Here is a 15,000-nt window from a genome sequence, read left to right as displayed (position 1 = left end):
GAAATAACAAAGGAGCGAACGGGGGACGAGGCGGAAGAGGATTGGAAGCCATTACAAGCATGTTTACATCGATTCCTGTGCTCCGTTCCAATAGGAAGAGGTCAGATTTAGTAAAGGCTATTACGGTTTGCAATTTCCTGGGGTTTGTTTTATTGACTTTCGATCGTTGCTTCTTTATAATGGCCTCGGTTTTATTGCGTTCTCAGATGGGATGAACGAAAATTGCGGACAAAATGTCATTCGCCTAACACTTCGGTTATTCGGTTTCGCGTTTCGTGCGCATTTCTGCACAAAAAATGTATTATGGCGTTCATGGGAGTGTTTGGAAAGCAATCAAAAGCTACCGCAGTAGGGCTCCTGGAAGCCTCGTAACGAATTCATTTATATATATATATATAGATATAATATATAGATAGGATATATACATATATATATATATATATATATATATATATACATAGATACATATATATAAGATATATATATAGATATATAGATAATATATATATATATATATAGACATTAACATATATAGTATACTAGAGGATATATATATAGATATATATATATATAGATATATATATAGATGACTATATGATATATGCCAGTATATATATCATAATACATATATGAGACTAGATATGTATATAGGATACTGATATATATAGAAGATATGAGAGGATTATATTATATAGAGATATAAATTATATTAAATATATATATATATATATGATTATATATATAATACTCATATATATATCATATATATATATACATACATATATTATAAAGATATATATATATATATATATGATATATATAATATTATATATACATACCTATATATATAAATATATATTATATATATATATATATATATATATAATATATATAGATACTATATATATATATATGTGTGTGTGGTGTGTGTGTGTGTGTGTGTGTGTACGTGTGTATGTGGGTGTGAGTGCTTGTGTGTGTGTGTGTACGTGCGTGTGTGCATAAAAATGAATGATTTCCGTGAAATAATCCTTTATCAGGCTAACGTAAATAATAAAAGTTTAGAACAAGGATTTAATCCAATTTGTCAAGTAATATTCAAAATCTGTCACCAGTTAAAATATTCAAAGACACGATTTATCTTTCAGTGATCTTTAGTCAGTCCCTTTATAACTATGATCATGACTTATATGAAGTTTAATACCTCCCTGCCATCAATAATAGAGTTTTCAATTATTTTTCCAAATAATTAAGTCACTAATTCCAATAAAGTCTCCGACAAGTTAAGCTTTATTTGAAGGCCTCTCTCCTTCCGAACTGACGGCACTAGTAGTTAAACTCGAGCATTGTTGCATGTGAACCATCATTTTCTGTAAATAATGACTAAAATATTCAATTTGGAAAATTTTTAACTTACATTTTCTTTTAAGTATTTGATCTGCCTTACGCAATCATTATTTAACCCTTCAGAGAAATCGAAAACATGTTTATAGTTTTACAAAAATTAAAAGTACGAGGCCACAGTAATGACTATTCTAATAGAACAAGTTTTTTTTATGGCGAGAAGAGAATAATTTTGATATTTAAACTAACAAGCAATGTGGAAACAGGAAAATAGAACGTCCTTTTTATTCTAGATATTTAAGAGTAATATTTTTCTACTAATATGAGCTTACTACAAATCCCCAATAAGATCAACCGGATTACAAACGACACACTCATTATCGTTTTATGGTTTAATCTATTAATACTGAAATTACTCGCAAAATAAACGAAACAACTATTAATTGATGAAGAAAATAAGATTTCAACGCAAAAGCATTCACATAAAAACACACTAATATGGAGGTAATCGAAATTTTCAACATTTAATGAATCTCAAATTCATTTTAGGCGATTAAGGGAGTTCTCTGCATCGCCACTCTGTCTTGATACGGCAAATTAGCCAGTTTCTTTCATGAGAGGTCGACTTTTGCTACAAAGCAACGACCGTTCACTTCCAGGCCGTACTAGATAGAGGTCAACGCTTCACAACTTACCTAACTCTGAATCAGTGAAAATATTCGTTAATTGCAAAGCTATATTTAATATTATGGCAGAGAATGTACCATGTATACTTGGATAAGTGTAATTAGTATCAAGTTATTATGAAGATACGCACTTCATTCTACGTACGGTACACAAAGTGGGACGCCGTCTACAAGACAGCTAAAGTTCCTATATTGATAATAAATTGCATTATATAAACATTGATTTTAAATGTCAGCCCAGAAAATTATCAATTACAATTTCATGAAACTTTTTAGATCTTGAATGTCCTTAATTGATAAATGTGTCAACTATTGTAAGGCATGTCTCAGCCCCAATCAACTAGTTATATATCAGGGAAAACTATTTTTTTCCACATACAATGTGAAAGTGGTAACAGAATCTCGGATATTCTGTCTCAAATTCGTAAATCACCTACAACGCTATACTAAGCACAAAATCAGCTATTAGCAACGTTGAGTATACAGCATTTCTTGGTTAAGAAAGGTGTGAAAAAACGTAAAATGAATAACAAAAGTGATTAGTTTGTATTGCACCTGGAAAAAAAAATGTAACTGGCAAGTTGTGGAAATTGTAATGTAAAACTAATTTGAATCAATTTCGGTAAAAAAAAACAAAAAAAAAAAACAGATACAGAATAATTTGAAAGATTGGTCGGTTACAAGGTTGGCCAGAAAGTATTTACAATACTACTGCAAAGAAAATCGCGGTGCATTGTGTATAATACATGAGACGAATTCATTTCCACCATCGGAAGTTCTCTCGCAGCCTTTGCATTTGAAGTGAAAGATAGCGAAAGGAACGATGTTTTCTGATCGCATTCCTTTTAAGCAGATGTAAATTCGTACGCACGCGCACACACACATGCATATATACATGTTATTATTATATTATATTATATACTATCTATTATATATTATTATATATTAGATAGACAATATAATATATATAATAATATATATATATATATATAATATTATACGATATTAATATATATATCTATGTTATATATATATATATATATATATATATATATATTACGTGTAATTTCTATAGATTATTATAATTATATATATATCATACTATATTACATATATATATATATATTATAATATATATATAATTATACCGTACAAAATATGTTTTCCGCTTAAACTAAACGTGTAGCCTCTTCTATATTTTGATTATATGTATGGAGTGTCTAGACTCACTAATGTTTATGTGGCTTATGTCTAAGCATTTACCTGTCCCATCCTCCCCTACCTTTACTTATCACTCGACCAACGTAAAACAAAAGTATTTACTTACTTGAATATAAAAAAAAAAAAAAATGACCGTACGTATACCAAGAGTACATTACCACGAATACGTGTGACCAGCCTTGCTAGCCGAATCAATCTTTCCGCACACATGCTCCTATTATGCTTGTTTCCCAGGGGCTAGATATATTTACGTAAATCAAACTTTGATGACTTTTCTATCAGGCCATCTCCTCGGCCGGCTATCATTTCCCTAAAGAGATATTCACCCCTTACGAAAAGACCACCCTGGGTAAAATTCTGTGACGCTCAAGAGGGTGATACGTAGGGAAACGGCCTGGTTTAGTGCTAATATCCATATTAAACAGTTATTCCACCTCCTTTAACTCTGAAGGGAACTGCCTGGGCGACGACGGAAAACACCTTGACGAAAATGGATTGATTTTTATCGGGGTTTAGGGGCGCTTGCCGGAAATAATGCCTCTTTTAACTGTGGTTTTCTTGATTTTATGTGATGATCAGGTAAACCAAATGCTTTTTGTTTTAAAGCTCAGTGGTATTTTTGAAAGTTTTATTCCATTGTTATTTAAAGACAACAATGCTTCATAGGGTGTGCTCATATCCACAACTAATAACTTATTGGTAAGGGGGTAATGTCGTCTGTGCACTTCACGCGGTGCACTGTCAATATTACTGAAGGGTCCTTCAGCGTCCCTTTGGCCGGTAGCTGCTACCTTTTTTCATTCCTTTTACTGTACCCTCGTTCATATTCTCTTTCTTCCAAGTGACTTTCCACCCGCCCTAACAATTGTTTCATAGTGCAAGTGCGAGATTTTCGTCTTGTTATACCTTTCAAACTTTCTTACTGTCAATTTCCGTATCAGCGCTGAATGACTTTATAGGTCCCAGCGATTAGCCTTTGGCTTAAATTCTTTATTCGATTCTGTTCTATTACCAATATATGATACGATTATGCAGCTTTGGCCAAAGGTTCGACATGCACTTACGGACATTGACGTGAAATAAATTGCAACGTGTGTTTATAACCTGTTTTACTGTGATGTAGACCGACCCTAAGACTGACGACGAAGTTATTTGGATTTGATTTTCACACTAAATACTAGAATCATTTGCCTCTATGTCCAAACTACAAAATACTAAACATATTTCTTTTACAAAGAGATATGATTACTTAAACAAGAATTTAAGTCAAAGCCCAAGAGCTGAGATCTAAAAGGTCATTCACCGCTGAAAGGGATATTGACAGTAAGAAGGTTTGAAAGGTGTAACAGGAGGAAAATTTCGCAGTTGCACTAAGAAAGAACTATTCAAAAGGGTGGAAAGTCAGATGGAAGAAAGCGAATATGAACGGAGGTACAGTAAAAGGAATAAAAGAGGTTGCAGCTAGTGGTCGAAGGGACGCTGCAAAGACCCTTGAGTAATGCCTACAGCGCACCACGCGAAGCGCACTGAAAAAAAAAAAAGTGTCTATTGAACTTACTTCAACAAACCATGGAATGCCTACCTTGGGTGTAGATGGTAAATCTACAAGGACTTCGCTGGTTCCCGATGGCATTTTTCGCGTAGCACCACAGCTCGACGCTCTCTTCCTTGAGCTCATTGAGAGTATAATGGCCCGTGAGGCCTTCGTCTCTCCCGACAGTTTGGAGTCGCACTAAGGAATCATCTGCCGAAGGAAAACGTGCGACTCACATCCTTAGGATCTTCCTGGAGCGTCTTTACATTATGCATGGGAATCATTTATCGGACCATTTTCCCAAAAGGGTTACGAAGAATATTTACTAGATGAATGGATGCTTTTTAGAAAATGAAAATATAGAGCTATACTTATTTGTCTTTTGTGAATTATTAAAATAAAAATTTCAATTATTATTAAATCTATTTTGGTTATTTCCTTTAAATCTTAAGTGCTTACGCATTTATATACAAGTTCATAATGATAATATACCCTTTTGTGAACAAATGAAAAGAGTTCGAAGACAAAAAAGACAAAAACAGGGTAAATAATTATATGGCTCTGGATCCAATCGTTCACAAAACATTCACATATATAAACAATAAAGATGCGAATAACCAAATTAAGTAATGAAGCAGCCAATGTTGCAATTAAAATATAAACTCCAGTAATTTACGTAAAGAGAAAATTAGTCATTCGAAATCTCTCTCTCTCTCTCTCTCTCTCTCTCTCTCTCTCTCTCTCTCTCTCTCTCTCTCTCTCTCTCTCTCTCTCTCTCTCTGTGCTATCCTTTTTTAAACATACCTGATGGGCGTTTTAGGGCCCAACTAAAGGTCACGGAAGAAGGGTAGGCTTGCACGCTGCAGGCGACTGTAACACTTTCCCCTCTCGATACGACGTATTCTCTATTCTGCTCCGGGGAACAGATCGGCGCAACTGCAGGGAGGAACGAAATGGAAACATTTATCGCAAATAACAGGAGCAATAAAAGATAGGATTTGGTTTCACGGGTTATTAACAGACTACTTCAAAATAGAAGGATTAAACATAAACATGACATAGGTTTAAAGAGTGGTTTTGTCAACACCTTAAGCTTAAAACCCCACAGGTAGATTTTTCTTCACGTTAAAAACAAACCAATGACGAAAGCAAAGACTTTATCGTAATTTTAAGTTCCTTTCAAGATCCTTTTCTTTACCTGTGGAAAATCTTGTATTTCTCGTTAATTCGTTTCAGCTTTAAGAGGAAAACAAACAGCAATGATAAAATGGGGTAAATCTCGAAGCAAATCGAGATGCTGTATCTATCAGATATTGTTTTGAGAATAATAGTTGTCATAAATCTAATGATATATTTAGCAAATTTATCATACAATATCTGATAAATTGAGCTTAAGCAAAGAAAAACATACACACAGACTATATATATATATATATATATATATATATATATATATATATATATATATATATATATATATATATATATGCAATTGTGGGTGTGTGCGTATGCGTGTGTGTGGTGCTAACATCTGATAATTATCCGGTGTTACTATATTTCTGCGAATCAGGTTCTAATTATTACCAATTGTGTTACGCTTGATGGAAAATTGTTTATTTTCGTTGTTTCCGTTGGATATATATTTATATATATATATATATATATATATTATATATATATATATATGTGTGTGTGTATATATATATATATATAATATATATTATATTATATATATATATATATATATATATAATATATATATATGTATATATATATATATATGTGTATATATATATATATATATATACCTATATATATATATATATATATATATATATATATATATATATATATATACATATATGTTGAGGGCAGACATTATGATACGGTAAATCTAACATATTCCAACGCTATCGACGATGCGCCAAGTGTTTAGTTTTTCCTGCAATGCACTGGTCATGTATACCAGAAAAGAGTAAACAAAAGTGGTGTGATAAACCTCTAAATCCTTCCTTTTCCTACATCTCTGGAAAAATACCTTATTCTGGAAAACTGTCAGAACTGTGTAAATATCTTTTATGGAAGAAAAGCGTGTGTACCAATCCACAGACCACGTTCAACGATAATACCCGAGAAGACACCGGGATATCTATTTTTCTATGTACATAGAATCAGGATGATACAAACATATTACTTTTACCAGAGACTGACTTCAAAATATTGTTAACATTTAAGCTGGCTATACCATATCAATAAGGAATAGTATTACTGCAGTAATATAACATATACGGTCGAAGCTGATAGTATGTTTAAATTTACATATTAATGGCAAATTATAAATTCACAACCCACTTACGTCAAAAGTACTAACGAACCAACTGACCACCTTCCAAAATCTAGAGAAGGACACGTGAAACATATGAGTTAAATTCACGGACCAAAATCAACCTTAGTGAGTTATGATGCGGCTGCATCTTTTGCCGTACAAGAGCTACTCATTTTACTTGTACCGTGTCTCTCATATTTGCTGGCTTCATTGCTGAGTAGTAGGATGAAGACATGACGAAGAATACGTTCTGTAAAAACGGAGGAAACGAGCGGCATAGGAATCAATATAAAATTTTTAATAATAGTAAAAAAAAAACACTGAAAAGTGAAAAATAGTTGAAAAGAATGACTGGTTAAATAACAATGCTGAAGAAATATCCCAGCAGAGGCACAACATCCAACAAATAATTAAGACTACGATAAAAGAGAGAGAGAGAGAGAGAGAGAGAGAGAGAGAGAGAGAGAGAGAGAGAGGAATGATGAAAAAATGATTACTCAACAAAGATGTTATTTATGTGTGAGGTTGTTATCCCATTCTTCGTCTCCATTGCGAACACTTGCTCAAAGAAAAACATCGTATTCTATGAAATATCTATATGATTTACAACTTTATCCGTAAAATTTTTGTCACAAAAATTAAATCACATAAATTCGAAAATTACCTAGACCTGTTTCAGTTTAGTGGATGTGATGTTTTCCGTACATCGGGTTAAAGTAAAACCTTGCAGTATGCGACAGTAATCTTTTTTTCAATAAGGATAATTTGGTCTTTATGGATTACCTTGTAGTTCAATGAATTTAGCGTTACTAACAGATATTTAGTTATATTAACCTTTTATAAGCAGTAATAACTAGATATTTCTTTGCATATTGCATTTTGTTGCTAGTTTAACTGTAACTTTGGAAATTAATATGCAGTTTTACAGTATAACATAGATAATGAATAATATTTGAGGTTTAAATAATATATATTATAAAAAAAATTAAGCAACAAAGGCATTCAGAAAAAAATCCATAGAACATTCACTCTCACTCAAAATAAAAATTTGAAGAACGAAAATAAAAAAAAGTGGCATGTGAAACGTCTGTAATTAAAATAACAAATACGATACAAGCAAGTCATTCAAAACTAAATCATAAAAAAACATTCGGTCTCCCACGCCAAAATCTAAATTCAAAGAACATAAATAGAGAGAGAGAGAGAGAGAGAGAGAGAGAGAGAGAGAGAGAGAGAGAGAGAGAGCTGGGAAACAAATACCCTCAGAAAATCACAAATGGCGTTTTCAAATATGTAGGAGATGAGGCCGAAAGGCAAAGGGACGCTTCGATTTACGGTCGGCTGTGTAACGAGACGGCTAAAGTCAACCGTTAATATTTCATAGCCTGGGACTGTGTTATGTAAAGACGCAATAACACTGGATATAACATCGCTCGTGGCTATGGTATTGACTGGTTCAATGGAGATGAAACGCGTGTGCTTTTACACACACACACACGTGTATAATATATATATATATATATATATATATATATATATATATATATATGTATATATATATATATATATATATATATATATATATATATATATATATCTTTATATATATATATATATATATATATATATATATATATATATATATATAAAGAATGTGTATGGTGAATGTTTTGTTTACCAAAATTCTGAATTGCTGTCACCTATAATAATCCTTTAATTGTCATCTTGTGCTTGAGCAGATTTGACTTAATCTTTTTGTTTTTTTAAAGTGTACCCATGTTTATGCTTGTTTGGGAAGGTTATTAATCTTCCAGGTGTGTCGGACTTCTAGGTTCTAATCTCTTTATCAATCCCTATCTGTCAGTTATACGACCTTTTCTCATATTGTCAATTCCTCATGTAAGTCAGTTCATCTGCAAGGAAAAGGACGTGAAACGTCGAAAGATCTTGCGGAAACTCCGTTGTTAATTTTCCCTCATAGCTTATACCTTTATTTATGGATTTATCACGTTCAAACTTTCGTGATTCAGTTATACACACATACACACACACACACACACACGCACACACACACACACACACATATATATATATATAATATATATATATATATATATATATATATATATATATGTATATATATATATATGTATATATATATATATATATATATATATATATATAATATATATATATATATATATATATATATATATATATATATATATATATATATATATAGTGCTTCAGCATTCAATTATAAAAGTCCAGAAGGAGTTCATGATACCATATTTAAAAGGCCAAGTTTATTACATATGAGACGTTTCGCACAACTGTGTGCATCATCAGTCTGTGAATAAAATACAAAGACATAAAAATCATATAAGTTAAAAGGAATTCACAATTTTTAAAAAATAAGTCTAAAAAACAAAAAAGATTAAAAAGAGCAGTAAATAAAAAGAGAGACTACTAAAAACACCAACCGTCCATGATCAGAGGTGAAGATGGAATGAGTTACAGTGGCAGAGAGAAGCGACGACAACTATGCCAGGTACAGAGGTGACGAGGACAAATTACCGTGAATGAGGGCACCAGTCTTTTAATATATAACGACTCAAGCGTTGTTAGTCGTTATATATTAAAAGACTGGTGCCCTCATTCAACGGTAATTTGTCCTCGTCACCTCTGTACCTGGCATAGTTGTCGTCGCTTCTCTCTGCCAACTGTAACTCATTCCATCTTCACCTCTGATCATGGACGGTTGGTGTTTTTAGTAGTCTCTCTTTTTATTTACTGCTCTTTTTAATCTTTTTAGACTTTATTTTTTTAAAATTGTGAATTCCTTTTAACTTTATATGATTTTTATGTCTTTGTATTTTATTCACAGACTGATGATGCACACAGTTGTGCGAAACGTCTCTATGTAATAAACTTGGCCTTTTAAATATGGTATCATGGACTCCTTCTGGACTTTATATATATATATATACATATATATATATATATATATATATATATATATATATATATATACATACATATCATATATATATATATATATATATATATATATATATATATAGTGTATATATATATATATATATATAGATATATATATATATATATATATAGATATACTATATATATATACATAGAATATATATATATATATATATATATATATATATATATATATATATATATATATATATATATATACACGTATATTGTACTTAAGCCATTTTTATTTAAAGCGGTGCCTCCAGAGACAAAACAAGTTAATGGTCATGGTCACATTCGAACTTTAATTGCTGATTAGAAAGTGTACCACCTTCGTAGAAACTTTGTTACTTTTCTCCACAGAAGCCTAATTAGCAGGACGTTTAGGTCCAATTACTCACTGAGCTCTCTCTCTCTCGCTCTCTCTCTCTCTCTCTCCTCTCTCTCTCTCTTTCTTATTGCAAACCAGTATTCAAGGCCATAGTTGGAGATATATAGATTGGTACTGCACCAGAAGGACAAAGCGAATTACAGAATGGTATTTCACAAATATATTACGGATAACAGTTATAAGAAGAGAGTATCTCCACTTTAATTACATTACGTGATAAAAAAAAATAAGGCGTTCTTAGGTTTTAAATGTCATAGTCCCATCTATAAGTTAAACCATTTAACCTCCCTAATCACAAATCGGACAGAAATTTTTGAATTTTAAAATTATCATTATGAGGAATTTTAACTCTCCAAAGCTCATTCGTTGTTTAGGGATAGATTCAAACAAGAAGAAAATGACGATGGACCTCCCGCAATACCGCCCAAGCTCATTTCTAAAATCATTTAAGTAAAAAAAAAATCGTGACACAACAAGTCCTGAATTTTGGAAATATTCAGATCAATTAAACCTAACCTACCATTTGGGAAATTTTCCTAAGTCTTGTTAAGTCGAGTTAGGGGTATATTATTATTATTATTATTATTATTATTATTTTATTATTATATTATTATTATTATTATTATTATTATTATTATTATTATTATTATTATTATTATTCAGAAAATGACCCTTGTTTATATGGAAATAAAGTCCGAGGGGCCATTTGACTTGAAATTCAAGCTTCCAAACAATATGGTGTTCATATGAAAAAGTAACAGAAAGTAATAGGAACCTCAGAAAGAAGAGATCGGCTATTTCAAAAGAAAAATTACTTAAAAGGTTAATAAATAGATAAAAATGTAATGAAATTATTCAAATATAACAGGAATTGTTTTAGAATAGTAATGCGCTTCATCTTCGTTTGGATTTATGAAATTACTTTTTGACGGTCTTACTTTTTAAATGTAACATTCTGCAAAAATGTAAATATTCCCCTTCACTTTTTGATGAGGATCCCTAGTTTATCGAGGGTACTTAATCCGCAGTTTATAAGCAAATCGCTTTTTCTTTTGTAGCATCTTTGAGAGACCAAAAGCAACATAAAGTGGATAAAATCAAAATCTCACCCGAGAATGGTGTCAAGAAGATTAGCGAAACTTTAGGAAGAGAAAATCCCTTTGCTTTTAGCTACCAGCATACAATCGGATCCGTAGTTTCGGCTGTGAGGTGGAAAAAAGGAACATCCAGATATTGACGTTTAAATGGCGAAAAGTCTTTGGTGTTTAACGAAAATGAAAAAATCATTTACAAGAAAAAGTCAAATACTTATGCCCAGTTTCTCCTTTTGTAAGCATCCAAATAGTACCAATCACAATGTAAAGCTCTAAGGCATCACAAACTGTTAATGAATTTACGTGACTTGAAAAGCCTTCATTAACAAGATTAAAAACAGAAATCTACCCGATTGTGTCATGAGCACCACGTAAGACTGACAGCATCTCTTTAGACCCGGTTTTAAAGGAGATGGCCACTTCTTTACCTCCGGGCTTAGTCGAAAACGTATGAACCCCATATGACGTAACTGCCTGCGATTTAGAAACTCCTCATATAAATAATGCCCCTTTGCACTACCAGAAGTTTATTGCTTGAGATGAGGTAACAATAATACTCACACACTTACTCCTCTGTTTTGCTTTTTTTCGGCTTCATGTGAGTGCATACGTGTTACAGCCAGATAGCGAAGCCAGGTATTTCGCGAACTGCCTAAAACTTCAGGCAGATAGAAATGCACTTAGGGACATTTCATTCACCCAGAGTTAGTACGAACTAAAGACAGTGAAACAGTAACTCACAGTCAGTGTTTGTTCTTGTTTATATATGTATAGTCATTATAGTAGTATATGTTGGTAGTATATACTATTTTTATATAGTGATATTAGTAACTAATAGGTGCGGTACACTAAATAGCAATATATAATATACATAATAATATTATATAATATAAATATATACATATTTTTTTATATAACCTATATAAAAATATACAATATACATATTATAATATATATATTCCATATATATATTATATATATATATATATATTATTAGTATTATCCAATATATAACATATATTATACATACCATACAGTGTTTCTGAGATATCTATAAATAACCATAAATGAAGTTACGATACAAAAAATATATCTGGTGCAAAGGAAATAAATAAATAAAAAAAATGACAGTTTTCTTGTCCAAACATAGATCGATACTGCACATCCATTTCTTTCTTTCTTTTTTTTTTTTTTTTTTTTTTTTTTGCTCTTCACAAATTCCAGGAAGTACAGATTTCATTCCTTCAGATATTCGTCCTCCTTTCATGCACGCTCTTCTTAAACCACGAAACAACTCACTACTCCTCCCTATCCATGAGTTTTTAAACTCACAATGATGGTTTATGAAGAGAAAGAAAAAATAAAATAAAATTTCCCCCTCGCAATTGATGGGGTCTACTTCTATGATAATGATCCAAACTCATTATTTTCGGGCTGGATGAAAATAAAAGAACTCAGGGAATCTTAAATTATCTCCTTTAAGTTTTTCTAACACATCGTGTAAATTAAGATTCGTTTCCGTTTCATATCGAAAACTCGAGTTTCCACCTCACACATCCCACCAATCTAGGACACTTCAAGACATGATTGATTGCACGGGTATTGTTGCCTGATTGCGTTGGTATGATTGATTGCTTGATCTTAGCCGCTGGCAAAGCTGAAGACACAAACGTGTCAGTAGCTGAGGACTTGCACTGTTCAAAGGGGGAACCGGCTGCTAAAAATAACAGAGAGGAAAATTGTTTTCGTGTTTCAATGCCATATTTCCTGATCTAAAAAAAACAATCACAAAAATAGCAGAGTGAACAGATGATTAGCAGTTGGTGTTTGAAAATTCAGTGTTATGAAAATTTCATATTTTGAATGAAAAGAAGAAAGGTCAATAATCGTTAGTGGGGTCAAGACTATTTCACATACCTTACATAAATTTGGAATACTTTAGGTACCAATTTCGACCCAGTTATTTACCTTCTTATTACACTGGGATGGTAAGTTCTCCTTAGTATAGTGCATATCTAGCCAAATTTATTCTTCCTTTGAATTTTAACATTCTGTAACTTTTATGGTATTTATATTTTGTCACTGGACCAAGAATCCATGCTCGAGAAAACTTAACAATCACTAAAAATAGCTTCGTGCAAATTATGAAATGGGGAAAGCTACAATCAAGTGTACACGTAAGACTTGAACAATAAGGATCGTTTCATAAATTCCTCAGTATATACAAGGATACACAAAAACACAAAAATTACTTTTGACTTCTGAATATCCAACTAATATTTCGTCTCACATAAGACTATTTTTTCCATTACTAAGTCTTAATTCATCATCATTATTACAACATGATAAGACTAAAGAGGCCATCCAGCAATAAATGAATTTTGTAATGATTAGGTTATTGTCTCTGATTAAATCACATTAAAACGTACAAGAACAATATTCAAATGATACAAAGATAAATATAAGAATAAAAACTTAATAATTGTAATGAAAAGAGTGTGTACCAGATAATAACTTCCTACTGACTGTTAGATAAATTTAGCATTAGGATCAACTTGGCCTAGCACAAGACCTACAGAGAAGGGTTGGAGAGTGGCAGGAGTCTTTAGAGAGGAGTGGCTTAAAGGTGAATGTGAATAAAACAGAGGTTTTGCTGAGCAGTAGGGAAAATAGGACAGAATAGTAATACAAGAAAGAAGTAGCTCGAATGTCAATCAAACTAAAAGTCAAGATATATAACACGGTGATAAGGCCAGTGTTAAAGTATGGAGCAGAAACATGGGCTCTTAAAGGAAAAGAGGAAATAAAGCTTGAAAGAACAGGGATGAGAATGCTGAGGTGGATTATGGGAATATCGCTGCTTGAAAGACTGGAAAATGATGAAATAAGAAGGGCAGGCTTAGTAAAGTTTACAGAGGGATAAGAGAGCCACGATTGAGATGGTATGGACATGTGTTGTGGATGGATGAGGAAGAGAGAGTGAAGAAGGCTTAGGAGAAACCTGTTAGAGGAAGAAGATCGAGAGGGAGACAGAGAATTAGATGGCGAGATAAAGTGAAAGAAGATATGGAAGGAGAGGTTTGGTGGAGGATGCTGCCTTTTGATAGAAGGCAGTGGAGAAGCGCATCAGGCAATCGACTCCTTAATGGAGGGATAACAGTGGGAAAGAAGAAGAGTAACTTGACCTAGCACAGTATTAGGTTCAGAAGATTAAAATGTCCATACATTTTCAGATACTTAATTACTTATCCCATCAAACGACAGGGAAATTTAGTACTATACGAAGCAAAGCAATAAGCATGAATTCTGAGTTAGTGGCACTGACATTAAACCAGCACTATCAAACCCTATCACACGCTAGTCCAACATCATCATCTCCATTCTGTGTTTTTTACCGGAGGCCC

At 32.2% G+C, this 15,000-nt stretch overlaps 1 protein-coding gene across 1 annotated transcript in view; it reads right to left on the bottom strand.

Moving 5' to 3' along the window:
* Positions 1-15,000, bottom strand: part of LOC135216857 (uncharacterized) — a 468,230-nt gene that overhangs the window by 62,994 nt on the left and 390,236 nt on the right. The window contains 2 exon segments of the mRNA XM_064252369.1: positions 4,834-4,995; positions 5,590-5,721. Of these exon segments, the coding sequence (XP_064108439.1) occupies positions 4,834-4,995; positions 5,590-5,721 (294 nt within the window).

This window comes from Macrobrachium nipponense, chromosome 6 (genome assembly GCF_015104395.2).
Source record: "Macrobrachium nipponense isolate FS-2020 chromosome 6, ASM1510439v2, whole genome shotgun sequence".
In the NCBI taxonomy this organism is placed as follows: domain Eukaryota; kingdom Metazoa; phylum Arthropoda; class Malacostraca; order Decapoda; family Palaemonidae; genus Macrobrachium; species Macrobrachium nipponense.
Note: the sequence above shows the minus strand (reverse complement) of the source record. Positions and strands in the feature narration are given on the sequence as shown.